Source organism: Amblyraja radiata, chromosome 23 (genome assembly GCF_010909765.2).
Source record: "Amblyraja radiata isolate CabotCenter1 chromosome 23, sAmbRad1.1.pri, whole genome shotgun sequence".
Classification (NCBI taxonomy): Eukaryota; Metazoa; Chordata; class Chondrichthyes; order Rajiformes; family Rajidae; genus Amblyraja; species Amblyraja radiata.
The window spans coordinates 15,527,228-15,554,946 of NC_045978.1; the positions used below are offsets into that span (position 1 = coordinate 15,527,228).

Below are 27,719 nucleotides of genomic sequence, written 5' to 3' on the forward strand. Positions count from 1 at the left end.
GAAAGGGGGGGAGAGACAGAAAGGGGGGGAGAGACAGAAAGAGACAGAAAGGGGGGGAGAGACAGAAAGGGGGGGAGAGACAGAAAGGGGGGGAGAGACAGAAAGGGGGGGAGAGACAGAAAGGGGGGGAGAGACAGAAAGGGGGGGAGAGACAGAAAGGGGGGGGAGAGACAGAAAGGGGGGGGAGAGACAGAAAGGGGGGGAGAGACAGAAAGGGGGGGGAGAGACAGAAAGGGGGGGGAGAGACAGAAAGGGGGGGAGAGACAGAAAGGGGGGGGAGAGACAGAAAGGGGGGGGAGAGACAGAAAGGGGGGGGAGAGACAGAAAGGGGGGGAGAGACAGAAAGGGGGGGAGAGACAGAAAGGGGGGGAGAGACAGAAAGGGGGGGAGAGACAGAAAGGGGGGGAGAGACAGAAAGGGGGGGAGAGACAGAAAGGGGGGGAGAGACAGAAAGGGGGGTGGAGGAGAGTGGGTGAGTGAGAGGAGAGGGGGGGGGGGGGAAGGGAAGGACACATACATACACACAAGCGTATATAGATTAAGTACCCAGCCTGGATGTGCAAAGATAGACACATGCTGGAGTAACTCATTTTCACAGGCAGCATCTCACTCGAAGGAATAGGTGAGATTTTTACCCTTCTTCACACTCTAGCCGAAACCAGCTCCTGTCTACAGTTTGTTCCATTTTATTTAACATTGTTCACAATGTTTGGATGCCAGTTAAACTGCATATCTCACATATTCCAGGTTTTCCCATTTAAGGCACACATACAAAACAAGTCAGTAAAGGCATCCAAACAGGAACGGAGTCTTAAATATGCATATGGGAGAAATGAAAAAAGGTAAAGAAAGTATTTCAAAAAGTCAAATCTTTATTTTACAGCTATGATAATATCTAGACGTTCATTGTACACATTACTAAAATAAGCTTCTACTTGGATCAAGAAATCACAGGAAAATTAAAATTAGTCATGCATTCTTGAAACTGCAATCTGTTGATAGATCAAATGTTGCCATTTACATAGTTCAACGTGCAATTGTTTCACTATGCACAAGGTGTTCAGCTTAAAAGAATCCATGTTTAACAAATCCAAATAAGATCATCGTTTTTGAGCATGGTATTTGTGCAACCCAAGAAATTAACATAAACTAAACAATCCATAAAAACTGACTTCAGGCTACAAGCAAAATAAATTAGTGGGCAAAGGGAGACTGAAACATACAAACTCAACATACATCAGTACAGATTTCCCCCATTTTAACCACCAGTCTTAAGTCAGAATTCAACCCTGCAATCATTTTATTAAACTCAACAGGCTTAACAAACCAGAACTGATGCAATCATACACACCTTTTGAACAGCAATGTCGTTTTGGAGATTCAAGATCACAATTTGGAGTTATTACAGTCACGTGTACAGATATTTACAGTAAACAGAATGCCATATAAAGCATCACAGTAGGGTTGAAAGGAATTCTACTTAATCCCACATTTCCTTTTTACATTATAACGGGCAAATTAAGAAATTCACCAATTCTTTTCAAGCCCGAGTTTGTCTGTGGAAATAGTAACGGTAATTTCCAAGTTTCCCAAACCAGACTAAATAGTGGCTGCAGCAGTACGAAAAAGTAATTGCACTGCAAAGTCTCATTCAGTGTCTTTACCATTACCTTTCTGGTTTAAGGATTGGGATTAGATGAAGACAAAGAGGTTTTTTTCTGGGTGCTTGGTTTAGTGGAATTTTGAACCACCCATGAATGTTCAAGTACACCTTTCAGTGGCAGCCGTTGATTGGGGTTGTGCTTAAGCAATCTACTAATGAGATCCTTTGCACCCTCTGATATGACGGATGAAAATTTAAGGTCGACCTGAAAAATTAATGTTAACCACAATTAGCAATCATTGAAAACCAAAAACAAAATTACTGTAGCATTGAGGAATTTCAAATGCTGCCCAGTAAAAACATTTAACCAAAAATTCGTCCTTTAACACCTTCCAGTTAAAAATTGTTATTTCCATCTGCCATTGAGGCTTGGATATGGAAAGACATCGCAAATAGCATTGGAGTACAGGCACACCTATTTATGTAATAGGTGATAATGTACAGTTAAGTGGGTCTGAAGGTGCCACAGTGACGAGGGCTCTGCCTGGGCCAGCTTTGGGGTTATGGCTGTGCCTTGAAAAAAGAACAAGCAATGTTCACTGGCACCATGGAGGAGTTCTGGGACGTGGGGGGTTGATTGTATCCTAGATCAGGATAATACAGCAATTAGATATTTGATAGTCACCTTGGACTCTGGGAGGTGGCAGTTGAGCAGCAGAGTGGGCAAACCAATGGGAGGAGGCGGAGGACGAAATGATTGCCGACAGGAAGTAACAGCGGCTGGTGAGGGAACCCCATTGTGAACGAGTGCATCTGTAGGTGGCAGTGGCCTGAAAGTGCTATCAGCCAGGGGCTACAACATGAGCTGCAACAGCCAAGATAGCTAGACAGCACAGCAGCGGGTGAAGGGTTTGCTGGCGCAGACCAACACTGTCAGCACCTAGTTTTAAAATGATTCTGACTTGCACTAGGGTGTGCTAGAGTGTCTACTACCCAAACGTAATTCCAGATAGCAAATAAAGTCAATTTTCCTAGTTCAGAAATATACAAACATTTACCAATTACAGAGCTGCCAGGTTTTGCCAGAGCATTTCAGTATTCCAGTACCTGAAAATCAGTATTGTTAGGCGGTGCCATTTTTCTGAAAAAAATGTTTTTTTATGTGCCGTCATACCCATGTAAGAGTACAATGCATAACTTTTCTACCAATTGATATGTCTTCTACACACCTTACTTGACAGTGCATTCATTGCTGTATCTTTGTATACTGCTGTTTTAACGGCTGCTTCCTGCTTTTAGCACCAGATGATGATGTAGAAGTCATTTTGGAAGCCTCAGTCTCCCTCCCCTGCTCCCTCTATCTCTCCCTCCCCCACATTTCTTTTTTTTCTCCCTCTTATTCCCTTCCTCCCTCTCCATCCTCTCTCCCTTGAGCCCACCCACCTTTCTGTAAAATCAAGGCCAAACCCAATGTAACTGCAATCCCACTGGTAACCTTTCACCACTAGGCTTATCCAGAATTCTACCACTGCCTGAAAAATAATCAAAGGCTCAACTTCCACTGAGAAAGAGAATTCCAAAGACTCATTGTTATACGAGAATTTTCCTGAACAGTCCGTGACCCATAGCGCAATGTGTAAAGCCCATAGCGCTCCAGCTGGTAGCCATAGCCCTGTAGCAAACAGCTCTTTGTTTAAATTCCCATGCGTTAAACTGACAACGCTGTTTAAACCTGGAAAGGGACAGGCAGCTACTCTGGAAAGCAGGAATGGGTGACGTTTCTGGTCGAGGCCCTTCTTCAGACTGAACTGAACTCCGTATTTAAAATCCGTATAACACAAAATCATACATCCGTATTCTAATCGCATTTCTGTACAAAATACGGAAAATCCGTACTACTTGGCAGCTCTGCAATTAGCTAGAGCTCAAAGTTTCAGATTCAATACTTGAACTGGAAAGGAGCGCACAACCACATTGAAGTAATGGTGAATATTAGGATATGGATCAAGTGAACTGCAACACTTAAGTGAAATCAAGGAACAATATGGTAGGTAAACTGAAATTCCATAATTAAGAATCATAATCTTTAATTGGAAATTAAGCCACTTATGCTACTCAGATCACAAAATTCCCATCTGAAAACTGAACAGGAACTTTAAGCAATTAGAGGACAAACTGGTCCCTGCAAAAGAGTTTGCCCCATTTACTTACTTTAGATATTCTCTTAAAGGTATCTTGGCGATCAGCTGCTTCAAATGGAGGACGGCCTACTAAAAATTCATAACACAGAACACCAAGGCTCCAAAGGTCAACATTCTCATCGTGCATTTTTCCCTCGATCATCTCTGGTGGCAGGTAGTCCAACGTGCCACATAGTGTTGCTCTCCTAAAAGTAGCATATGTATATTTTAATATATTTCATGCATCAATAATTTTCAGGCAGTTTTTCATACCACAGGTTTCAAAGTATGTAACTAATTATGGCAAAAACAAGATAAGCAAATGTAATATCCCTCATTTGCATCATATGATTATGAAAAAATATAGCACCTGGATGCAGGAGCATGCACAGACCATCCAAAATCAGCAATCTTTAATTCTCCATTTGCCCCAAGCAGTAGATTTTCCGGCTTAATATCTCTGTGAATCACTTTCTTTGAGTGGCAATATACAAGTGCATCAGCCAGCTCAGACATATACTGCAAAGAAAATCAGTGTTATTTTCAGAAAAACAAGTTAGTAACTCAGCAATACAGAAATAACCACAAACATTTATGTGGTAATTTGAAAAAAAATCAAGAACAAGGAAAAAGTCATTTGGTTAACTACGACTAAAGTTTAATCTTTTGGTGCAAGTTGGTGAGGCCAATTTAAAACCAAACTCTGCTGGACAGATAAATCCAAAACAGGTGGTAAAGAGACAGCACATGGAGTGTAAACAATAAGCAGGGCATCTAATGCATGATTTTGGCTAAAAAAGCTCTACTTTCCTTCAATGGAAACAACCAGCATTTCCTTTATTGGAGTTCCCCCAAAGGAGACGATTCCCAGCTTCAACAATCTACCTATAACTTTCTCAATCCTAGAATCATTTCAATAAATCCTGTTACCTCAAAAGCTTTCATATCCTTGAAGAATGCCAACCAGATATGGACAAACCAGATTACAGGCAAGTTTCTAATTTCCTCAATTTTGCATTCTAAACCCTACACCGGATTTTGTGTCAAGGGGATTTATGACTGTCCATGCACCTTTTGATATCAGCGTCCTTTGTACCACATTATTCTTCCTACCGAAATGTATCCCTTTGCATTAGTGCTCATTAAGCCTGCCATTTAAAAACCATCCCACGAGCTAATGCCCTTTCGGTCTATCATTATACTCTAGTTCTCATTTGTATACTGTAAACTGTCCATTGTGCACCTAAAGCTATTAATGTACACAACCAGAAAAAGCAAGTTCAATGGTGATTTTGAGAATCATCCACCTTCCTCCACTCAAACTAAACATTGGTCATAATTGTGTAAATGTTGAAAGATTGAAAGTGTCCAAAGGAGTGTGGAAGTCCCCATCCAAAGATCACCAAACGTTAACATACAGATATGCAAATGGTATATTGGCCTCTACTACAAGTGGATTTTATTGCAAGATTAAAGATGCCGTACAATTATACAAGGCCCTGTGACATCGCACTGGATGCATAAGCAAGTAAGCTCACCATTGTACACAATGAAGATTTGCTACAGATGGATTGCTGTGACAATTTATACAATCTGTGGGATAGCAGTCTGTTATAAGAGATCAAGTTGTCTTGGCCTTTGGAACATTGATAACTTCATTCAAAATTCAATGGGTCCTTGAAAGATACCAGAAGGATATTTACATTGGCAGACTCTAGAAGTTAGGGCCATTCTGAAAAATGGATAGGACATACAAGAAAGAAATAGGGTGAAAGGGGTCGACAAATCTTTATAATTCTCACTCAGGGGAACAAATCTTAAGAGATTAAATGATTGTTCGAAACACTCATCTCTGACTAACGAAAATAAAGGATATGGGATATCTGAAAGCTGTGGATATTGAAGCACAACATATCAGGACAGTGAAGCAAACACTACCATTAACTGGTGACTATGTGTATTACAGCAAGTTTCAATTTGTGCCATGACTGTTGCAGTTAAAAGCACAAAAAAAGACATGTGCCACAGAACTAACATTTACTGAACAAAAGAACAAACCATCAAAATGCAGGTCAGCCAGTCAGTGCCAACCACAAACCAGCTATGCAAAAGGTCAGGGACTATGATATTCCTAAGTGGATGCTATTTTAGCCAACGTGTAGAATAATCAAGTCAAAAACATTGGATACTGGAAAAATGCAAAACACGAAAACACAACCAGGCTTGGGTATATTTTGAAAGCAAGCACCAAAGCATTCATCCCAAAATACAGAATAAGGACAAATAGTCATCTCATACTGTAGCACTTCGCCCATCATCAAACTTCCCACATTTCTGCAGCTCTTTGTAAAGTTCACCACGAGGAGCATACTCCAATATCAAATAAACCCTGGAGGCATCATGGAAGTACCCAAATAGCCTCAAGATATTGGTATGTCTGTGGAAAGAAAAGAAAAGGTTATCCATTCAAAGAGATAGATACAATAGCAATGTTTAAGAGCTACTTAAACAGATATGAACAGGCAGGGCTAGAGGGATACAGGCCATGTGCAGATCAATGAGATCAGTTAGATTGGCATCATCATTAGCACAGCCATTCACATACTGTCCAGTTCTGAGGAAAAACATGCCCAGCTTCCAAAGTATATTAGTATTTGCACAGCAATTCTTAACACTTTTTGAATGGGTAATTTAGTTTAGAAATATAGTATTGTGAAACATTGCTACCAAATTGCAGGTACCCATTAAACAAATAGATGAACCTGGGTATCATGAGAACTGACATTCGCTAAAATAATAATTGTGTTACATTTCATGGATTTCCCCATAACATAATTCTACCAATGTATGCAGAGACTAATTTTCTCTCAACTCTAAGGAATTGATCAAAAGTTTGTAGTTATTGCTGATCAATCTGTAGATGCGATCAGTACAATTGCTTTAAACCATCAATCTCCCAGGTATACCAATACCTATAGCAGTGATCATGGCATTCTAAAGCAAATACTAACCAGTATTACCGATAATGCCCCAAAGCTTCAAGACAGAATCTGATACATCTAAACCAAGACAATAGCATGTAATCAAGCAGACTGTTTAACATTAGAACATGTTGGTTGCGCTGCATTTTCTTTACTTCCCACTGCTTATTGTGAACACATTTAAAAAGAGGCAAAACTCTAGCAATTAATAGTTTAGCCAAATGAAGAAACAACTTTAAAGAGGGACACACTAGTCTTACCAACTGACTCTTACTGTATGCTGGATTTCATTATCGAATTGCAAACCAATGAAACATGAACATCCAGGTAATTCAAGGGTATCTTCGTCCTTCACCAATTAACTGCTAACGGTCTGATCTCTAGCAATTAATATTGGGCCTCCATATCTGAGGAATGATGTGCTGGGGTTGGAGAGGGTCCAGAGGTTTACAAGAATGATCCTAAGGATGATTGCATTAACACAGTGTTTGTTGGGTTTGGGCTTATACTTGCTGGAGTTTAGAAAAATGAGGGTGATCGTAATGAAATCTACCTTTTAATGAAAGGCCAAGATCGCATGAATGTGATGGGGATGTTTCCAGTAGTGGGAGTGTCTAGGACCACACGGTCCAACTTCAGAATAAAAAGTCCCACCTTCAGAATGGAGATGGAGGAATTTCTTAAGCCAGAGGGAGGTGAATCCATTGCTACAGATGACAATGCAGGCCAAGTCATTGTTTATTTTTTAAAGCAGAGTTTGATAGGTTCTTGATTAGTAAGGACATCAATAGTAATGGAGAGAAAGCAGGAGAATGGGATTGAGGCAAAATAGATCAGCCATGATCAAATGGCAGACCAGACTTAATAGGCTGAATGAGACAGACTCATTAACAGGAGCTGTTTGAGTATTAGGAAGTTAAATTAGAACCAATATGATTATTAACAGTGACAAAGAGGAAGAAATTCACGTGCTTCAAGTATTTTTACCTGATTACTGTTTAATTCCTCTCTCTCCCCCCCCCCCACAAAACATTCAGGAGAACCCGGGATCAAATTTGAAAACAATCAAAATACAAATTGAATATTTTTCATCCAATTGTAGAGGCATGTCACCAATCTTTCTACAAGGGCAAGAAGTTCATAAATAGGTTTGTCAGTTCACTTTTATATTTTTTTAAATCGTGCATCTTCGGAACTGTACCTGAGATGTGACTGAATTTCAACTTCCCTTCTGAGTTGGTGTTCCACTCCAGCTTTCTCAAGTTGAGATTTGAATAGTACTTTTAATGCCAAGATAAATCTGGTCTGTCGTTCACGGGCCAAGTACACATTTCCAAATTTACCTTTTCCCAATGGACGGCCAATTTCGAAATCATCCAAACACCACTGTTTTCTGAAAACAACAATTTGATCATGCATTAGAATGATGCAACATTGTTTCAAATTATTTTACTGAACACTAGTTTTATTATTTTAGCAAATGGACGCCCAATCCATTGAGTATCCACATTCCAGGGGGTTTCCAAGTATTAAAAGAAAAACCCATGGGATAATTCAATAAAAGCATCCACATCCTCATTAACAGGATTATGCTTTTGTAGAATTTTCTAACTTGTATGAATAGTCCATTTTAAACACCCGTTCAAAGGCTGAAGAATTATTAAATCATGTGCAACATCGGAACATGGATTTCACTGATTTGTACAGTTCACCGATAACTTAATCCAAGGACACCAAATATTTATTCTCCTTTTAACGTAGTTAAAAATCGATTGGTCAAAACAAACGTTATTCCATTAGGTTATAAAAATTTACTGCAGCTTTCAATTTTAAGAAAGTAACATTAAGCCTCAGTTTTAAAGACAATTTCAACAAGATCAAGAATCTTTCCTCAAATACTTTGATGCCTAACTGTACACAAGCTTTTTATCATTTGAAAATCACAACCAAAATTAATACAACTGCAAATTACTTTCAAATGAATGCATGGGATTTGGTGTACCTTTAAAGACAATTCATTCACAGAAGCTTTGAAGTTTGACAAAAATAAAATCACCAACCAAAGCCTGCTTAACAATCTATCACTCACTGGTTTCAAGTCAGTGAACACATTGCCATATGTCAAAAAGTTCCAATCTTGGGGGGGAGGAAATGGCCTGTCATTGTCAAACAGTGGTTGGGGAAAAAAGCGGGCAAAATGATTGCCCACTTCCCCCCCAACCCGTTTGACAATAGAGTTGCAGCCTGACAGCACCAGAGACTCGGGTTTGATCTGGATTACATTTTGGACTAAAAGCATCAACCATTTATTTAGATGCTGCACTAGTTGCTGAGTTTTTCCTGCATTTTCTGGGGGTTTTTTAATGTACTAGATAATAAGAGTAAATCAAAACAGTGCCAAACATTTGCTTGGCCACTGGAATATTGTCCAGCATTGGAATATCTGGAATATCGTTCAATCCTACACTTTGGGAAAGATAAGTAGCTGAAGAGGGTTGCTAAATTATTCCAAGGAGAGACCTTTAGTTATGCAAATAGACTGGAGTCACAGTTCTCCTTTCAATGAGAGATGCCTGGTATGACAGGTCATTAAAATCAAATGTATAAACAGGAGAGAACACATGATCCTATTATTGAGGGTGGTCAGGAACAAAAGACCAGAAAGGGTGAGGAAATTATACTCAATAAAGGGCTTGGATCTACATGCATGTCCAGAGGAGAAGGCAGATGGAACTGGAGGAAAGAGCTGGATAAGTGTTTGCAGGAGTTGCATTGGCAAAGAGAAAGATGACCCAAAAATAATTAGTTTAGACTGGATGATTCTGCAATAGCAAATGGTTTTGGCAAAGGTGAATCAAACATAAGGCAGTTGATCCAGATCCAGCACACAAAGGCTGAACTATTTACTTACCACAAACATTCAAGTCTACACCCCTGAGAAACAAAGTGGAAAGGAGGATCATTACTATAGTAAAACCTACGGCAAGAATGATTTTTGGAAACGGAAAAGCATTAATGGCATCTAAGGCAATAATAATTTTTAATGCCTTGGCCTTGCAAAAATTATGTTGTGGCTGTGACTCAGTTTTGGCTATAAAATGTTGTGGAGTACCAAGGCTAAAATGGTAAGAACCCAAGTGCATATGTAAAATGACATTGGCAGAGAAGGAATTGAAGGATGGAGCAGGTAACATTCTTTCACCATCCCTGGTTATTCAGGAAATATGACATGACACGATTTTACCAGGTGGGGAGACAAATAGAGTGAAATCACTTGACAAAGCCAGTAGCCATGAATGAAAGTAGAAGAGTTTATTTGCAGAAAAACAATCAATAGAGGGCATAGACTATTGAAACATTACATTTATAACTCACTTTTTCTTTTCATGAGTGCTCTGGTCATCCACTGTTTTATTTTCTGCTGTTTTTCCTAATTAAAGAGAAAATATGCCAATGAGAGTTTGTTGTTCATACAAGTAACTCACAAATGTCCCAAGGGACAGAGCGTTTAGATTCTTTGCTCTCATAACTGCTTATCAAAATTGTCAAGCATTTTTGGTCTCCCACTTTGAGGGAGGCCATTATTGTTATTGAGGGAGTGCAGAATAGGTTTACCAGGTTAATACCCAGAATGGCAAGACTGACGTATGATGAAAGGAGGAGTCAACTGGGCTTCTATTTGCTGGAATTAGAAGGATGAAACGGGATCTTATAGAAACATACACTTCTTAGAGGATTGGATAGGGTAGATGCAGGAAAAATGTTCCTGATGTTGGGAGAGTGCAGAACCAGGGGTCACAGTTTAAGAATAAGGGGTAGGCCATTTAGGACTGAGACGAGGAAAAACATTTTCACCCAGAGTGATGAATCTGTGGAATTCTGCCACTTTAGGCAGTGGAGGCCAATTCATTGGATGTTTAAGAGTTAGATTCAGCTCTTAGGGATGAGGGAATCAAGGGATATGGGGGGGGGGGGGGGGGGGGGGGGGGGGGAAGCCAGATCAGGGTACTGATTTTGGATGACCAGCCATGATCATATTGAAAGGCAGTGCTGGCTCGCAGGACTACTCCTGCACCTATTTTCTGTGTTTCAATGATCAATCAGGAGTTCTAACATTGTGGCTACAGCAAGCATTAATTCAAACAAGAATGAGTCTTCAGAGTACATTTACTAAAGCATATTGGAAGCAGTAATCAAATTTAAAAATACAGCTTTGTAAACAAAAGTTGCCATCTACCAACATGATCATGAGACGTTTCCGTATGCATCAGCCGAACACAAGACAATGGATTATGTTAATTGGCCTATATCAAACCAGAAATCTTCATCATAAGTTATTTCATACCATTGAGAGAGATGAAAGAAATGTCCAGACCAGACTAACTTTGGTACTTGGCACATCAAATGTCAAGCAAAATATGAGGTGCTGTTCCTCCAATTTGCAGTGGGCCTTATTCTGGCCATGGAGGTGGCCCAGGACAGAAAGGTCAGATTTGGAATGGGAGGGGGAGTTGAACTGCTGAGCCACCGGGCGATCAGGTTGATTATTGCGAACCGAGTGGAGGTGTTGTGCAAAGCGATCGCCAAGCCTGCGTTTGGTCTCACCAAGGTTGATCAAATGCTGAATAATCCAACCACATTTTTGTTTGCAAGTGGAAAGAAATAATAGAAATTGCATCATGTAAAAAGAGTTGAGATACTGTATTGTAATTTTGCTGCATGTCATTGTGGTATATATCATGTCTTGATTGGTGAATATGTTTAGTTTGTGACTTTATTTGAAGCAGAAATATGTGATTTCTTCATTGAGCATAATTCTGACTGGTAACTATGCACTTCGTCTGAGCACATTATCGAACGCGTAAAAGCAAGCAATCTTAAATGACCACCTAAACTGTTATCTGGTAACCAAAAATGCTGCCTAGGTTGCCCGGCTAGCATCAGAGAAAAAAAGTGAGAGCCCTGGACGCTGGTTGGTAATGGGATGAAACTCCCTTGGAGACAGCGGCTGATTGGAGAAATATAGGCCAAAGCGGATTTTAAGGGACGCTGGTTGGTGATTGGACGCAACCCCCTTAGAGACAGCAGCTGATTGACCACCAAATAATCAGGCACAAAAAATTGAATAGGAAGAAAAAAAATTGGAATTCAGATTTAAAACTGAAGAATATCATGCCTGGGGACAACTGATTTTTACTATCTGTAGTACTAAATTTTCCAGCAGATTCTCTAATACAGCTGACTTGGCAAAGCAGGTATGAGACAGGAAAAAAATGAAAAAAGAAGAAGAGAGATGGGGTCCAGGGGGCATTGCCCCTGGCGGAATTTATGCAGATTTTTTTTGATAATTATACCTCGAAATGACTGTTTTCTTGCCCGTTTACCCTTAATTTCTTGCAGGGTCTTCCCCACTCACGCAAAACCCCTCACTGCTCACACTCGGAGAACCCCCCCCCCCTTACCTTACTCACAGGGACCCCCTCACTGCTCACTCACAGGAAACCCGTCACCATTGCTCACTCACAGGGAACTCCCTCACCTTTGCTCACTCACAGGGAAGGCCCCTTACCTTTACTCACACTCACAGGGGCCCCCCTCCTCTCACCAGGGTTCACACTCCCTCTTCTGGTTTTAAAACACTTATTGACACTATCAAGGGCCCGGCCTTTCCCCGTCCAGTGCCCTCTCCCGCTCCACCAGACCTCGGCTTGTCGCGCCTCTGGACGTCTCCCTCCTCCAATTACCGAACTCTATCCTCAGTCTCCCCCCCCACCCACCTCCTCTGACCGACGCCTCCCTCCAATCATCGTGCTCAATCATGCCCCCCACCCCCTAACTGCCTGCTGACCGATGTTTCCCTCGTCCAATCGGTGCTCTCGATCATCGGTCCCACGGTCTCGCAGAAAGTAATGTATAGATTTCAGAGATTTAAACTTATTTTCTTTTTAACGAACTTCAAATCTGCAGAGAAATCTCATGCCTGTAAAGACATGGCAGCAAAACTGGCCAAGCACAAAGGAGACCATTCTGTCCCATCTACTAATTGCACAATTCTTTGTATCTTTTGTCCACCAGTTAAAGATCAGCAAGACTTGAACCACAGACTTTAAAAAGAATACAGGTTTTCTATTGCTAGATCAACTGAAAATGCATTCATTTCACTCAAATAATTGGACAAATTTGCTACATGCACATGCTAAAAAATGGTCACATACATCAATTTGAGAGAACACAGAACAGAATGAAGAACATTTTAGAGCACAGATAATTATTTAGCTGTAAAGATTATAAAATGCTCAGCTTCATTAATATCCAAAGATTCATTTATAATTAAACATTGAGCATCTTATGCTACTTTTAACCGAATTTTGCACAAGAATACTTACCATCATTTGGCACTTCAGCAGGCTGTGGTGTGGTTGGATTTCTAGCAGGTTCGCCAATTTGCTGAACATCTTTTTTGCAAGCCTGCTTCGAAAGTGGAGGCACTGGCATTGCCTGTTTTACTTGACCAGAAGGCACTTGACTCTTAGTCGGAACCAAATTATCAGACAGAACCCGCAATTGGAGAGGCTGACGTTGTTGGCCTACATTGCAAGTAGTTGCCATGCTTCTTGGACGAGGTGGATTCTGCGAAATTCGCTGAGGTTTCATAACACGATCCATGGCTGCCACCTTTCAAAATAATCATTTTCAGACAACAGAAGTAATTTTTTGCACAAGTAAATGCAACAAGCCTTACTCACCAAATATAATTCCCTCTGTTTAAATGCACTGGCCAAAAATAAATTACGCTGCAAATGCTGGCTACCAATAAAGCCCCTGTCTCACTGTACGAGGTAATTCACGAGTTCTCCCGAGTTTTCCCCTGATTCGAACTCAGAGAAGGTCCGTAGCGGGTCCGCAGGAGTTCATGGATGTCTCTTAGCGGCTCGTAATGCTAACGGTAGGTACTCGGGACATCCGGTAACCCGTGACGTTTTTTCATCCCTGTAAAAAATGTCCACGAGTACAAAAATACTCGTGATGAAAAAAATGTTACTTTTTACTCGTAGTTAGACCATGACAAGCCGCTACGAGACATCCACGAACACCTACAGACATTCTCGGAGTTCGAATCGGGGGGAAAACTCCGGAGAACTGGTGAAATACCTCGTACAGTGGGACAGGGGCTTAAGACAAATTGTGGAGTAATTCAGCAGTATCTCTGGAGAACATGGAGAGGTGACATTTTAGGTCAAGATCATACTTCAGAATCAGATTCAGAGTAAGGGTCATGACCCAAAACATCATCTGTCCATGTTCTCCAGAAACGCCACTAGACCTGCCAAGTTACTCCAGCAATGTGTCCTCATTTATGTCATGTTCTGGAAATCCCCCAAAATTAGATTCTCCACATATCTGCTTTTACTCAACTATTATTTGAATCAAAGACATCAAATTTCAGTCCAAATTTTCAAGTGTACAAAATTGGCATTCAGCATCCCACATTGCAGATGTCAGCCAACACCAGGGAGATGCCCAAAAATGACCATTACTGCACCCCAAAAGGCAAATTGGAAAATTCTTGAGAAGAGACTCATTAACAGATCATATGTTAAGGTTATAAAGAGAACTGTTGCCTGATCTGCTAGAGGAACTCAAGAGGTCAAGCAGCATCTCTGGAGGGAAATGGGCAGCCAACATCTCAGGTTGAAGGGCCTCGACCTGAAACGTCACCCATTCCTTCTTTCAAGAGATGTTGCCTGTCCTGCTGAGTTTCTCCAGATTTTTGTGTCTATCTCAGGTTGAAAATCTTCAATTGGACCTCACCAGATATGCTCCAGATTCCAGCATTTAAAATCTTGTGTCTTTAAATCATCAAGTTAACCTTTCAACTGAAGTGTCAGGGCACTTGGATACAAGAATATTGTCCTGTACCGATTTATAAATATGGTGCCCAAAATACCTTTCCAGCTGCAATGTGGCCTGTTGGTTTCTTCTCCATTTCTAACCAAAATCCTGCAAAAAGAAAGAAACAAATATGCAGCTTTCCCCAACACATACATCTGTTTCTATTGGTATAACCAATTGCAAGCCCAAGACACAGATTTAGTTCCCCAAATATGCCAAGTTCTCAGCAATAGAAACACTGAAATATGGAATTTGCAAAAACAATTGGAAAGAGTCAAAACAAGAATACACTTACAATAGGTGCAGGAGTAGGTCATTTGGCCCTTCGAGCCAGCACCGCCATTCAATGTGATCATGGCTGATCATCCCCAATAAGTACCCTGTTCCTGCCTTCTCCCCATATCCTCGGACTCCACTATTTTTAAGAGCCCTATCTAGCTCTCTTGAAAGCATCCAGAGAACCTGTCTCCACCACCCTCTGAGGTTTGTGGAACTAGTAAATTGAAGTATGTTCTACTAAACTCATCCAACAACATGCATATATTCATACACCTGGAACACAATAATAATGCAAATCACTTTCAGTTTAAAAAAAGAACTTTGTCAACCTCTTAAAAGCAGGAACCAGCAAGAACAAGGAGTGTTCACACAGCAATATGAAACACAGATTGCAATGCAGGCCATCTAGTCACCAAATCATTTTCCAATGTGCAGTGCATTTTGCTCGCTAATCTGATTAAAGCATTTAAAGATCATAAAATAAATAAAAATGCAATTTCCATTGGATGTGCAAATCTGTAGATTTACAACAGGTCAAAATAAATGACAGACCATAAGCCATAGAAGCAGAATTAGGCCATTCAGCCTGTCGAATCTGCTTCACCATTCAATCATGACTGATCTGTTTTGCCCCTCAACCCCATTCTCGTCTTCTCCCCATAACTATTGATGTCCTAACTAATCAAGAACCTAGCCACCTCTGCTTTAAAAATACACTGTGCGTGCCTCCTTTGTAATCTATAGCAGTGGTTCCCAACCGTTTTTAGTTCATGGCCCCCTTGGGCTCTTTAATTTTTCTGAACCCCCCCCGGACATTATTAGCGGAAAAAAGTGCCCCCCCCTTCATTGAACCTGTGGCCCCCTAAATCCCCAAATTTTTCTGTGGCCCCCTAAATGCCCAAATTTTTCTGTGGCCCCCCCTGAAATTTGCCATATGGCCCCAGGTTGGGAATCACTGATCTATAGCAATGAATTGCACATATTCACCACCCTCTGTCTAAAGAAAATTCCTCCTCATTTCCTGTCTAAAGGTATGTCTCTTTTTTCTGAGACTGTGCCGTCTGGTCCGGGACTCTTCCACTGCTGTAGACATCTTCTTAACATCCAATCTGTCTAGTCCTTTCATTATTCAGTAGGTTTCAATTAAATCCACCTTATCCTTCTAAACTCCAGCAAGTACAGGTCCAGTGCCGTAAAAGACTCAACAAACATTAACCAAAATCATCCCTGGGATCATTCTAGTGAACCTCCTCAAGACCCTGTTGAATGCCAGCACAAGTGACCACAATATGGTCGAATTCCATATTCAAATAGAAGGGGAGCAGGTTGAAACTCAGGCTAGGGTGCTTAGTCTAAATAAGGGGGATTATGAAGGTATGAGGACTGAGCTGATCAAAGTTGACTGGGATAGCAGACTCAAGGATAAGACGGTACATGAGCAGTGGTGTACGTTTAAGGATCTACTGTATAACCTTCAAGAAAAATTTATTCCTATGAAGAAAAAAAGGGGTAAGGGTAAGAACAGTCAGCCATGGCTCAGTAAAACTATAAAGGATAGTATTCGGCTGAAGGCAAGGGCATATAAGGTAGCCAGAGATAGTGGGAGGGTAGAGGATTGGGAAGCATTTAAAGGTCAGCAAAAAGTAACTAAGAGATTAATTAAGACGGGAAAATAGACTATGAAAGGAATTTAGCGAACAACATAAAAACTAATAGTAAGAGTTTTTATAGCTATATAAAAAGAAAAAGGGTGGCTAAGGTGAACGTTGGTCCATTGGAGGGTGAGACTGGAGAGTTGTTGGTGGGGAACATGGAAATGGCAAAGGCATTAAACGAGTATTTTGTATCAGTCTTCACCATAGAAGACACAAAAAATATTCCAACGCTGGATAAACAGGAGGCGGTAGGAATGGAGGAGCTAAATACTATTAAGATCACCAAGGAGGTGGTATTAGGGAAATTAATGAGACTGAAGGAGGATAAATCCCCTGGGCCTGATGGATTACATCCAAGGGTCTTGAGGGAGATAGCAGTGGGGATTGTGGATGCATTGGTGATAATTTTCCAAAACTCCCTGGAGGCAGGAACGGTCCCAGTGGATTGGAAAATGGCCAATGTAACACCTATATTTAAAAAAGGAAGTAAACAGAAGGCGGGTAACTATAGACCGGTTAGTCTAACATCGGTGGTGGGTAAAATGTTAGAGACAATTATTATATAAACACTAACGGGGCACTTGGATAAACATGACTTCATCAGACAGAACCAGCATGGTTTTGTGAAGGGGAAATTGTGTTTAACGAATCTGCTCGAATTCTTTGAGGAAGTAACAACCCGGGTGGATAAAGGGGAACCAGTGGATGTGGTATACTTGGACTTCCAAAAGGCTTTTGACAAGGTGCCACATAAGAGACTATTGCTAAAAATAAAAAATTATGGGATTGGGGGTAATATATTAGCATGGGTAGAGGATTGGCTAACAAATAGGAAGCAGAGAGTGGGGATAAATGGTTCATACTCGGGATGGCAACCGGTAACTAGCGGGGTTCCGCAAGGGTCGGTGCTGGGACCCCAGTTGTTCACAATTTATATAAATGATTTGGAGGAGGGAACCAAGTGTAATATATCAAAATTTGCGGACGATACGAAAGTGGGAGGGAAAGTAGGGGATGAGGAGGATAGGAAGAGTCTGCAAAAGGATATAGATAAGCTAGGTGAGTGGGCAACAACTTGGCAGATGAAATTTAATACTAATAAATGTGAAGTCATTCACTTTGGGGAAAAAAATGATAGGGCAAGTTATTTTCTAAATGAGGAGGAGCTGCGTTGTAATGCAACGCAAAGGGATCTAGGGGTATTAGTACATGAATCACTAAGAGTCAGTATGCAGGTGCAGCAAGCAATCAGGAAGGCCAATGGAGTTTTGGCCTTTATTGCTAGGGGGATTGAGTATAAAAACACGGAGGTCTTGCTGCAGCTGTACACGGTATTAGTGAGACCACATTTGGAATACTGTGTACAGTTCTGGGGTCCATACTTAAGAAAGGATGTACTAGCCCTGGAGGCAGTGCAGCGAAGGTTTACAAGATTAATTCCTGCAATGAGGGGATTGACATATGAGGAAAGGTTAAGTAAGCTGGGACTCTACTCTTTGGAGTTTAGAAGAATGAGAGGCGATCTCATTGAAACGTATAAGATCGTGAGGGGCCTTGATCGGGTGGATGCACCGAGGATGTTCCCAATGATCGGGGAGGCTAGAACTAGGGGACATAGTTGCAGAGTGAGGGGGGGCTCTTTTAAAACTGAGATGAGGAAGAACTTCTTCACCCAGAGGGTGGTTAGTTTGTGGAATTCACTGCCCCAGGGAGCAGTGGAAGCAGAAACGTTAAATATATTTAAGTCAAAAATAGATGTTTTTTTAGCTGCCAAGGGGATAAGGGGCTACGGGGAGAAGGCAGGGATATGGACCTAGGTATGGTTAGTATAGTAAGACCTGAGTGATCTCCTGGACAAGTGTCGATCGCCTGGATTGGGGTCGGAGAGGAATTTCCCGGATTTTTTTCCCGAATTGGACCTGGGTTTTTATCCGGTTTTTTGCCTCCCCCAGGAGATCACGCGGTTCTTGGGGTGGAGAGGGGTGATAGCGGTATAAAGGGGAGGGTAGTGTCTTGTGTTCTGTGTCTTGTGTCTACTGTTTGTGGGTAAGTGTGTCTGTTTAGTGTTCAGCCATGAGTGAATGGCGGTGCGGGCTCGACGGACCTGGTGGTCTACTCTCGCACCTACTTTCTATGATTCTATAAGCCTCCAGAGAACCTGCCTCCACCGCCTTCTGAATCCTGCAGTAGCACTCTCGAGTCCTTTGATTTCTGAATTCCCTCCCTATTTCCAGAACAGTCTATGCCTTTATTCCTTCTTCTAAATTGCAAGCCAGTGAGAAAAGGCCCCCTTTATTCCCACTCACAGCTTCTGCCAGTTCACCAATTTTCTGCCCATGATAGTACCTTGCCTCTAATATCATGAGCTCCTATCTTGTTTAACAGCCTCGCATGTGGCACCTTAAAGGCCTCCTGAAAATCCAAGTAAACAACATCCACTAACTCCCTTGTCTATCCTGTTTGCTTCTTCCTCAAAAGATACCAACATATTTGACAAACAAAATGTCCCCTTAAAACCATTCTGACTTCAGCCTATTTTATCATGTGCTTCCAAGTACCTTGAAATCTTATCCTTAATAATGAGCTGTAAAATCTTACTAACCACTGACGTCAGACAAATCAGCCTATAATTTCCTTTCTTTTGCCTCGCTCCTTTTGAGACTGTAGTTACATTCAATTTTTCAATCCTCTGGAGCAGTGATTCCCAACCTGGGGCCATAATGGCAAATTTCAGGGGGGCTACAGAAACATTTTGGTATTTAGGGGGCCACCAGCTCAATGAAGGGGCCACAGAGCTACCACCCTGTTGCCTCCTAAATTTCAGTTCTAATAAATTTAAATCTATGCAGTTGAAATATATTTTTAATGTATGATTATAAATGGGTGTTTTATTGAATCCACAAAATATTTTTGATGGTTGCGGAATATAATAAAAGAGAATATATGTGCAATTAATAGACCCTGATATTTTTATGGAAGATATTATAATATTGAAGTACTTTTTTTCCGCTAATAATGTCAGGGGGGGGGGGGGGGGGGCACAGAAAAATTAAAAGATCCCAAGGGAGCCATGAGCTAAAAAAGTTGGGAACCACTGCTCTGGAGCATTCCTGACTAGTGATTATTGAAGGATCACTGCTAGTGCCTCCACAACCTCTACAACTACCTTTCAGAATTCTGGGATGTAGCCCACCTGGTCCAGGTGACTTATCCACCTTCAGACCTTTCAGCTTCCCAAGCATCTTCTCCTCAGTAATATTGACTGTACTCTCTTCTGCCCCTCAACTCTTGAATTTTTGCAATGTCGCTGTCATAATGTCGCAATGTCTTCCATAATAAACACCAAACAAAACAGGTATTCAGTTCACCCGCTAGTTTTTGCACAATCCGAAGGCATTGTCACTTTCTTGGAACTGGTTTTAACAGAATTGAAGAGGCAATTACTTTTACATTAATCTTTTAAAGATTTAAACTACTATATCATAACTCAGTGTTGATTAATGTGCCTAAATAACCGATCACACATTGGTGACATGTCATGGAAACTGAGGTCAAAATTTGTCAACCACTGGACCAGTGACATGTACGTTTAAATTAAAACGCGCCAAGGAATACGGGGCAATTAAAATGCACCTAACTTCTTCAGCGGGACCCTGAAATCCAGCTTCACTGAAGCACTAGGAGTGCTGCCACTAGCTTAACATATTACACTTCCGCAGTTATAAATGTCGATAGACTGAAGCAGCACAAACGAACGCCAAGGAAAATCGCAAACAAACATGGGTGGGGATATTGACAGAATCCAGAACTTGCATCCAAGAGATAGTCACCACTTAACTTGAAGGGTTCAGCCCATTGAGTATCGAATTAACGAGATCGAGTTAGACTGCGACTCGGCGTCTATAGCCGCCCTGTGGGGCCTATGGGACTAGAGGCCATCGCTGTGGCCTACAAACTAGAGGCCGGGTCCCGGAGACGCCGGCGGGACCAGGCCGCAGGGGAAACACCTGGTAGAGGGAGAGCCGGACTCCCTGCCACCCTGCCCGGGCAGCCAAACTCACCGACCGAGGCTGTGGTGGTGGGGGGCGGGGGGGGGGGAGAGAATAGAGGCCTTGGCCCAATTCACCGGCACCTTCCTCCGGGGAAATAGCAGTGGCGGCCCCCGGGACCAAACTAGACACCCGCAGGCGCAGCACACACCGTGTGTAGGGAGAGCCGAAAGCCCTCGCACTGGGGCAGCCGACAGCCCAACTCACCGACGGCCCAACTCACCGACGGCCCAACTCACCGACGGCCCAACTCACCGACGGCCCAACTCACCGACGGCCACACCCGACCCGACTGTGCGCTTCCGCTCCGACTGTCGTTTAAATTCAAATCCGCCGCTCTTTAACCCGCCTCGCGCTCCCATTGGACGGTGCAGCCGCCAAGCCCGACCGCTATTGGCTGAGCTGCAAAGAGCGGACATACGCATGCACGCACCGCCGTATGTAAATGAGGGTGCTACCCCACGTGACGCGTGTAGGTCTCTCACTGCAACAAGGCCAGTAATTACTCTAGTATCTTGGTTCTTGGTTTCTTGGTCCTCCAAAATATTCCAAATGGAATTTAAACTGGAGGTGGTTGAGGGAGGACTCAAGCCAGAAAGGGTTATTGGGAAGAAAGAGCTACTTTAAATTTAGTTGCATCTGTTTGGGTAACTAGTAGGGTGGAGATTATTCCATGCTTTAATTGTGCGGGGGAAGAACGAATTGCTGTATACATCTGTGTTCAAAAGGGAACTGCAGATGCTGGAATATCGAAGGTACACAAAATTGCTGGGGAAACTCAGCGGGTGCAGCAGCATCTATGGAGCGAAGGAAATAGGCGACGTTTCGGGCCGAAACCCTTCTTCAGACTGATGGGGGGTGGGGAAAGAAAGAAGGAAAAAGGGCTCCTCCTCCTCCTCCCTTTTTCCTTCTTTCTTTCCCCACTCCCCATCAGTCTGAAGAAGGGTTTCGGCCCGAAACGTCGCCTATTTCCTTCGCTCCATAGATGCTGCTGCACCCGCTGAGTTTCCCCAGCAATTTTGTGTACCTTCTGCTGTATACATCTGTCTTTGTAGCTGGGATCACAAATTGGATTGAATGCCCTCGTCTGCTCCTAAATGGTATATTTGGTAATTACATTAGAAAATAGGTGTAGGAGATTATCCATTCAGTTTGATCATAGCTAATCATCCAGAATCAGTACTCTGTTCCTGCTCCCCCCCCCCCCCCCCATATCCCTTGATTTCATTCGCCCTAAGAGCTGTATCTAACTCTTGAAAACATCCAGTGAATTGACTTCCACCGCCTTCTGTGGCAGAGAATTCCACAGATTCACAACTCACTGGGTGAAAATGTTTTTCCTCATCTCAGTCCTAAATGGCCCACCCCTTATTCTTAAACTGTGACCCCCTGGTTCTGGACTCCCCCAATATCGGGAACATTTTTCCCGCATTTAGCCTTTCCAATTCCTTAAGAATGTTATATGTTTCTATAAGATTCCCTCACATCCTTCTAAATTCCAGTGTCTATAAATCCAGTTGATCCATTCTGCCATCATATATCAGTCCCGCCAACCTGGGAATTAACCTGGTGAACCTACGCTGCACTCCCTCAAATTAGGAGTTCAAAACTACACAATACTCCAGGTGCGGTCTCACCAGGGCCTTGTACAACTAAAGAAGGTCGCGACCCGAAACGTCACCCATTCCTTCTCTCCAGAGATGCTGCCTGTCCCACTGAACTCCAGCTTATTGTGCCTATTTGCAGTAGAACCTCCTTGCTCCTATCCTATTACTCAAATCCTCTCGCTATGAAGGCTTTCTTCACTGCCTGCGGAGAGGCCATTAGGACTGTAAACTCCTATCTCTCCAGGGACTAACTTTACTGTACCATTTTACTGTTGTGTGGTGTCTTTTTTAAATTGCTGTTTTTTTCCTTTTTCTTCCCACCCTCCCACAAATATGTAATATGTGATTCTGTTCCATTCTGGTTGTAGTTTGTTTGTTTTTTGCACGATTTGCGAGCATTGCCACTTTTCATTTCACTGCACATCTCGTATGTGTATGTGACGAATAAACTTGACTTGACTTGCTGTACATTCATGCTTACTTTCAATAACTGATGTACAAGGACATTCAGGTCTTGTTGCACCTCCCCTTTTCCTAATCTGACATTTCAATATAATAATCTGCCTTCTTGTTCTTGCCACCAAAGTGGATAACGTCACATGTATCCACATTATACTGCATCTGCCATGCATCTGTCCGCTCGCCCAACCTATCCAAGTCACTCTGCAGCCTCATAGCATCCTCCTCGCAGCTTACACTGCTAGCCCCAGTTTTGTGTCATCTGCAAATGGAGACATTGGAGTCGTAGGTAGACACAAAATGCTGGAATAACCCAGCAGGTCAGGAGAGAAATAATAGGTGACATTTCGGGCCGTGACCTTTCTTCAGACTGAGAGTCAGGGAAAAGGGAAACAAGAGATATAGAGATATCTCATATAGAGAGAGATGCAGAATAAATGGATGAAAGATATGGAAAAAAAGTAACGATGATAGAGGAAACAGGCAATTGTTGGCTGTGGGTAGGATAAAAAAATGAGTTACAGCCAATTAAACTCACCAGGACGACAGTGAAACTCGTACAATGACTAGGTTGGGGAGGGACAGAGAGTGAGAGAGATAGAGAGAGATAGAGGATACAAAAGTTACTTGACGTAGAGAAATTAATATTCATCTCCAGGGGTGCTGTCTGTCCAGCTGAGTTATCCCAGCTTTTTGTGTCTATTTTCCGTGTAAACCTGCGTCTGCCTTTCCTTCTTGCACCAGTGTAGCAATAGAAAATAACAAAAATGTAAAATAAAAGCGATAAATGAAAATAAATAAACAGAATAGAAAACAGCAAAATATTGTTATTTTGTTTCCTGCACCAAAAAAAATGGAGCATGTATATTATGCCAGCCAAGATGGCAATAGGTTTTAAAGCTGCTCCACGAGTTTTCCTGTTAGTGCATTGCCCGAGTTTCAAACAATGGCCACTTTTCACACAGAAAAGAAACGAAACTGCAGGCAGGAAGTACAGACAGTTGAAGCAAGGAGGCTGTAAATCAACTCTCGTTAAAGGCCAACCTACCTCTGCTTCAGTTTGAATGAGCTGTACTCTTAGTCACAGGATATGAGAAATGCTGGTAACTCACAGCATTTCATGACCTTAAATGTTAGTTGATTCTCTTTCGGCTGATGCTGCCCAAATTGCTGGAGGTTTTCAGCATTTTTTGTTTGTGTGTCCATTTAATGAACTGCTACCTGTCCCGCTGAGTTACTCCAGCATTGTGGGTCTATCTTTAGTGTTATCGCGCTTTCCTCAATCGTTAAATGTTTATCTTTTCCTCTTTTAATACAATAATGGATTTTGATGCATTTATTTTTGTCTGGAAGGACAGCTAATCTACCCATTCCTTTCTCCAAAATGCCTCCCTTCAGAAAATTCTCCAATAGAAACTTTCTTAGCAAGATTTAGCCCGGGCTTTGGTTTTAAAGTCTTAAAGGAAGATAACAGCATACACACGTTCCAAAAAAAACTTTGATAACAGCAGGAGCTAATTCAAACAAATGCTTGTGAGGCAAGGGACACCTTTTGTACAAAATACAAAATTCATTCTATTTATGTATCTTTGAGGTCCCAGAGGAAATTCTTGAAATATTTGACCATACTCCCACAGAATGTATCGTTGTGCTGACACTGCAACGTGGATATAGATGCGGCAACACGAGAGCTAGAGCGTGGATTGCAGTTATGACAACAGAGATGTCTAAATCTACCAGAGATATCAAGGCATAAAAGTGTGTTCAGTTCCTGAAAGTTGCCATGGAGATGGGCATTCTCTGTCTAAAAATGTGCGATAGGGCCAAGAACTTTGGCCTTCCCGATATTTAGTTAGAGGAATTTTAGCCTTAATCCTGAGCAAAATTTTCAAAAGTATAAACATTTAAAGACAGGACAGGGGTAAGATTAACTGGATGCCAAGCTTGTACATATGGAAAGTGATATTGTATTTAAGGATGATGTTTACTAAGACATAGCATGTTTATGAGAAATAGGATGACATGTCCTTGGGCAACATTATGTTGGATCCATCAGGTAAGTCTTTGCTGATAATTCCCTCGCTGAGAAAGTAAGAATTAAAGGGTGCTCTTTTGAAAAGGAGGCGAGGAGGAACTTCTTTAGTCAGAGGGTAGTTCGTCTGTGGTACTCATTGCCACAGAGGGCTGTGGAGGCCAAGGCAGTGGATATTTTTAAGGCAGCGATAGACAAATTCTTGATTAGAACGGGTGTCAAGGGTTATGGGGAGAAGGCAGGAAAATGGGATTAAGTGGCAGAGATCAGGCATGATTAAATGGCGGAGTAGACTCGATGGGCTGAATGGCCTAATTCTACTCCTAGAACATTGGAACTTGTAATTATTAAATCAGCCAAATGCAAATCCCTTCCCCATTTCCTCCACCACAACGGGATGACAGAAATGGAATTTAATACTGTGAAATATTAGGTATCGCATTTTAGGAAGTAACATAGGAAAGTCCTACACAGAGAATGATAGGGCTCTAGGGAGTGTTGTAGAGCAGAGGGATCCATGATTGCAGTTGCATGGTTCCTTGACGGGTCGAATGGCAGGTAGATAGGGTGGTCAAAAATGTGCTTTTGGCACATTGGCCTTCATCAGAATATTGAGTATAGAAGTTGGGAGGTCATGTTGCAGTTAGATAAGAGATTGGTGAGGTTGCATTTAGAGTATTTTATTCATTTCTGGGCACCCTGTTATAGGAAAGATGTCAAGCTGGAAGTGGTAGAGAGAAGAACTAAGAGGATGTTGCCAGGACTAGAGGGTATGAGGTACAGGGAGAGGTTGAGTTGGCTGGGACTCTATTCCTTGGAGTAGTATCTTTGCTTGGAGCCCTGCACACAGACTGCGTATCCAGCCCCCCGGTGTAACACTCACAGACTCTGCTACTAGAAGGCAGACTATTAAATCAATCCGGAGTTTAACACTGTCACTACACAGACTGCTAACCAGAAGACAAGTTATTGAGTCAGGGTGGAGTTTCAGTACATGGAACTCTGTTACCGGAATCCCACTGTAGGGATACCAGCAGAGAGGGGTAAACAAACACACGAGGAATCATCTCACTGGGGAGCGTGAGGTAACTCACAGAGCATCTATGATCTTTGTCACAGAGAGCGGAGAGAGAATGGGAGGGAGGAAGGAAGAGGGAGCAGGGAGAGAAGGAGGGCGAGAGAGAGAGAGAGAGAGGGAAGGGGAGAGAGAGGAGCAAGCCGACAGGAGGAGAGGGAGAGAGAGGAAGGAGAGGGCGGGGAGAAAGGGGGAGAGAGGGAGGGAAGATGAGAGAGAGGAGGGAGAGAGGAAGGGGGAGAAAGGGCGGAAAGGAGAGAGGGCGACAGAGATGGGGAAAGAGAGAGGTGTGAGAAGGGGAGGTAGACAGGAGATGGAGGGAAGAACGGACAATAGGAAGAGGCGAATGTGGACACTGCGAGTCAGAGGGGAGTGGAGTGAGGTCATGGAAGGAAAGAGTGGGGAGGAGAAGGGTGGAAGAGCGAGGGAAAGGACGGGGTCAGAACGAGAGATAGCAACAGAGAGGGCAGAGGGAGAGATCGGGGAAGGAGAGAAAGAGAACTGCGGGGACAAGCGGGTCAGAACACGAGGCCGTGAGAGGAGAGAGGGGGCGGGTGGGTCGGGGAGAGGTGGGCAGACAGAGAGACTGAAATGAAACAGGGAGAGATAAAGTAGCGAGCGAGCGAGAAAGAGAGAGGGGACAATGTGGGGTTATACACTAGAGCGAGAGGAGAGACCAAAAAAATAACGATTTGTGTGTTATTTGGTAAAATAATAGCAATATGAAGACGCCATGACCAAAGCAAAGATACTAGAGCGGAGACGGAAGCCGGTTACGGAAATGGCGCTAAAGATTACCCATGACATACTACGGCTTCGTCGAGAGGCCTATCTTGCTCCGCTCTATGATCTTTGGATGTAAGTGACAAAAGCCAGCAATGAATTGGAGAAAGAAAAGGTGCAAGATAAGCAAAGAAAAGGAAGAGTAAAATGTAAAACGAGGGATATGGGTGGAAAGGAACAGGTTGATGGGAGAGAGGGGGGATAAAGGGGAAATGTGGAACCCTGAGATGAGAGATGAAATATTCCAGTTGCCTTCTTAAATGGTTGTTTCACCTGCATATTTGCTTTCAGAGAATGATGCACAGGGGCACCGAGATCCTTTTGTGCATCAACAATTCCAAACCCATTATCATTCAAATAATACTCTGATTTGCTTAATAAGCAGATAACTTCAGATTTAACCACATTATACTGCATCTGCCAGGTATTTAACAATTTACTCAAACCATCCAATTCAGTTCAAAGCCTCTCTGCATCCTTCCCACAACTGCCAAACACATCTAGTTTTGTTCAGTTTCGAGATACAATATGGAAATAGGCCCTTCAGCCCACTGAGTCCACTTTGAGCCTTTCACACTGGTTCTATGTTATATCACTTTCCTACCAATTGCTACACTCTAGAGGCAATTTACAGAGGCCAATTAACTTACAGACCTGGGATGTGGTAGGAAACAGGAGCACCTGTAGGAAAGCCACGTGTCATAGAGAGAATCTGCAAAATTCCACGCAGATATAACCCAAGGTCAACATCGAACCCGTGTCTCTAGTGAGGAGGGCAGCAACTCTACCAGCTGTGCTACTCTGCACTTTGTGTTTCAAACTTACAAACACTGCAATTGCTTCCCTCACCCAAATTATTGACCTATATTGTGAATAGTGGGGACACGAGCCCTGGTTCCTGTAGTAGCCCACATCACTGCCTGTCTCTCGAAGAAAGTTCCATTTATATCTACTCTTTCCTGGCTATCCAATTTTCAATCCATGCAAGTATACCATCCCCAGTCCCATGGTTTGATTTTGCATTGTAATCTCTAAGTGTAGTACTATATCAAAACATTCTGATAATTCGTATACACCATATCCATTGATTCTCCTTTATCTCGTCTCCTGGTTACATCCTCGG

The 27,719-nt window shown here is 42.4% G+C and overlaps 1 protein-coding gene across 13 annotated transcripts; it reads right to left on the minus strand.

Moving 5' to 3' along the window:
- Nucleotides 1-838: 838 nt before the first annotated feature.
- Nucleotides 839-20,970, minus strand: aurka (aurora kinase A). 13 transcript variants are annotated; one of them, XM_033041592.1, is made up of 10 exons: nt 20,864-20,954; nt 14,713-14,765; nt 13,511-13,754; nt 13,151-13,439; nt 10,140-10,194; nt 7,966-8,157; nt 6,082-6,220; nt 4,154-4,302; nt 3,815-3,989; nt 1,283-1,868 (listed from the first exon to the last, which is right to left on the minus strand). In XM_033041592.1, the coding sequence occupies exons 4-10, from the start codon at nt 13,428-13,430 to the stop codon at nt 1,680-1,682; spliced, it is 1,179 nt and encodes a 392-aa protein (XP_032897483.1). In that variant the 5' UTR covers nt 13,431-13,439; nt 13,511-13,754; nt 14,713-14,765; nt 20,864-20,954; the 3' UTR covers nt 1,283-1,679. The 13 variants fall into 13 exon arrangements, with proteins under 13 accessions (XP_032897472.1, XP_032897483.1, XP_032897484.1 ...); XM_033041593.1 differs by having other exon boundaries at nt 13,511-13,784; nt 20,864-20,953; XM_033041591.1 differs by having other exon boundaries at nt 13,511-13,784; nt 20,896-20,952.
- Between the last annotated feature and the right edge of the window lie 6,749 nt (nt 20,971-27,719).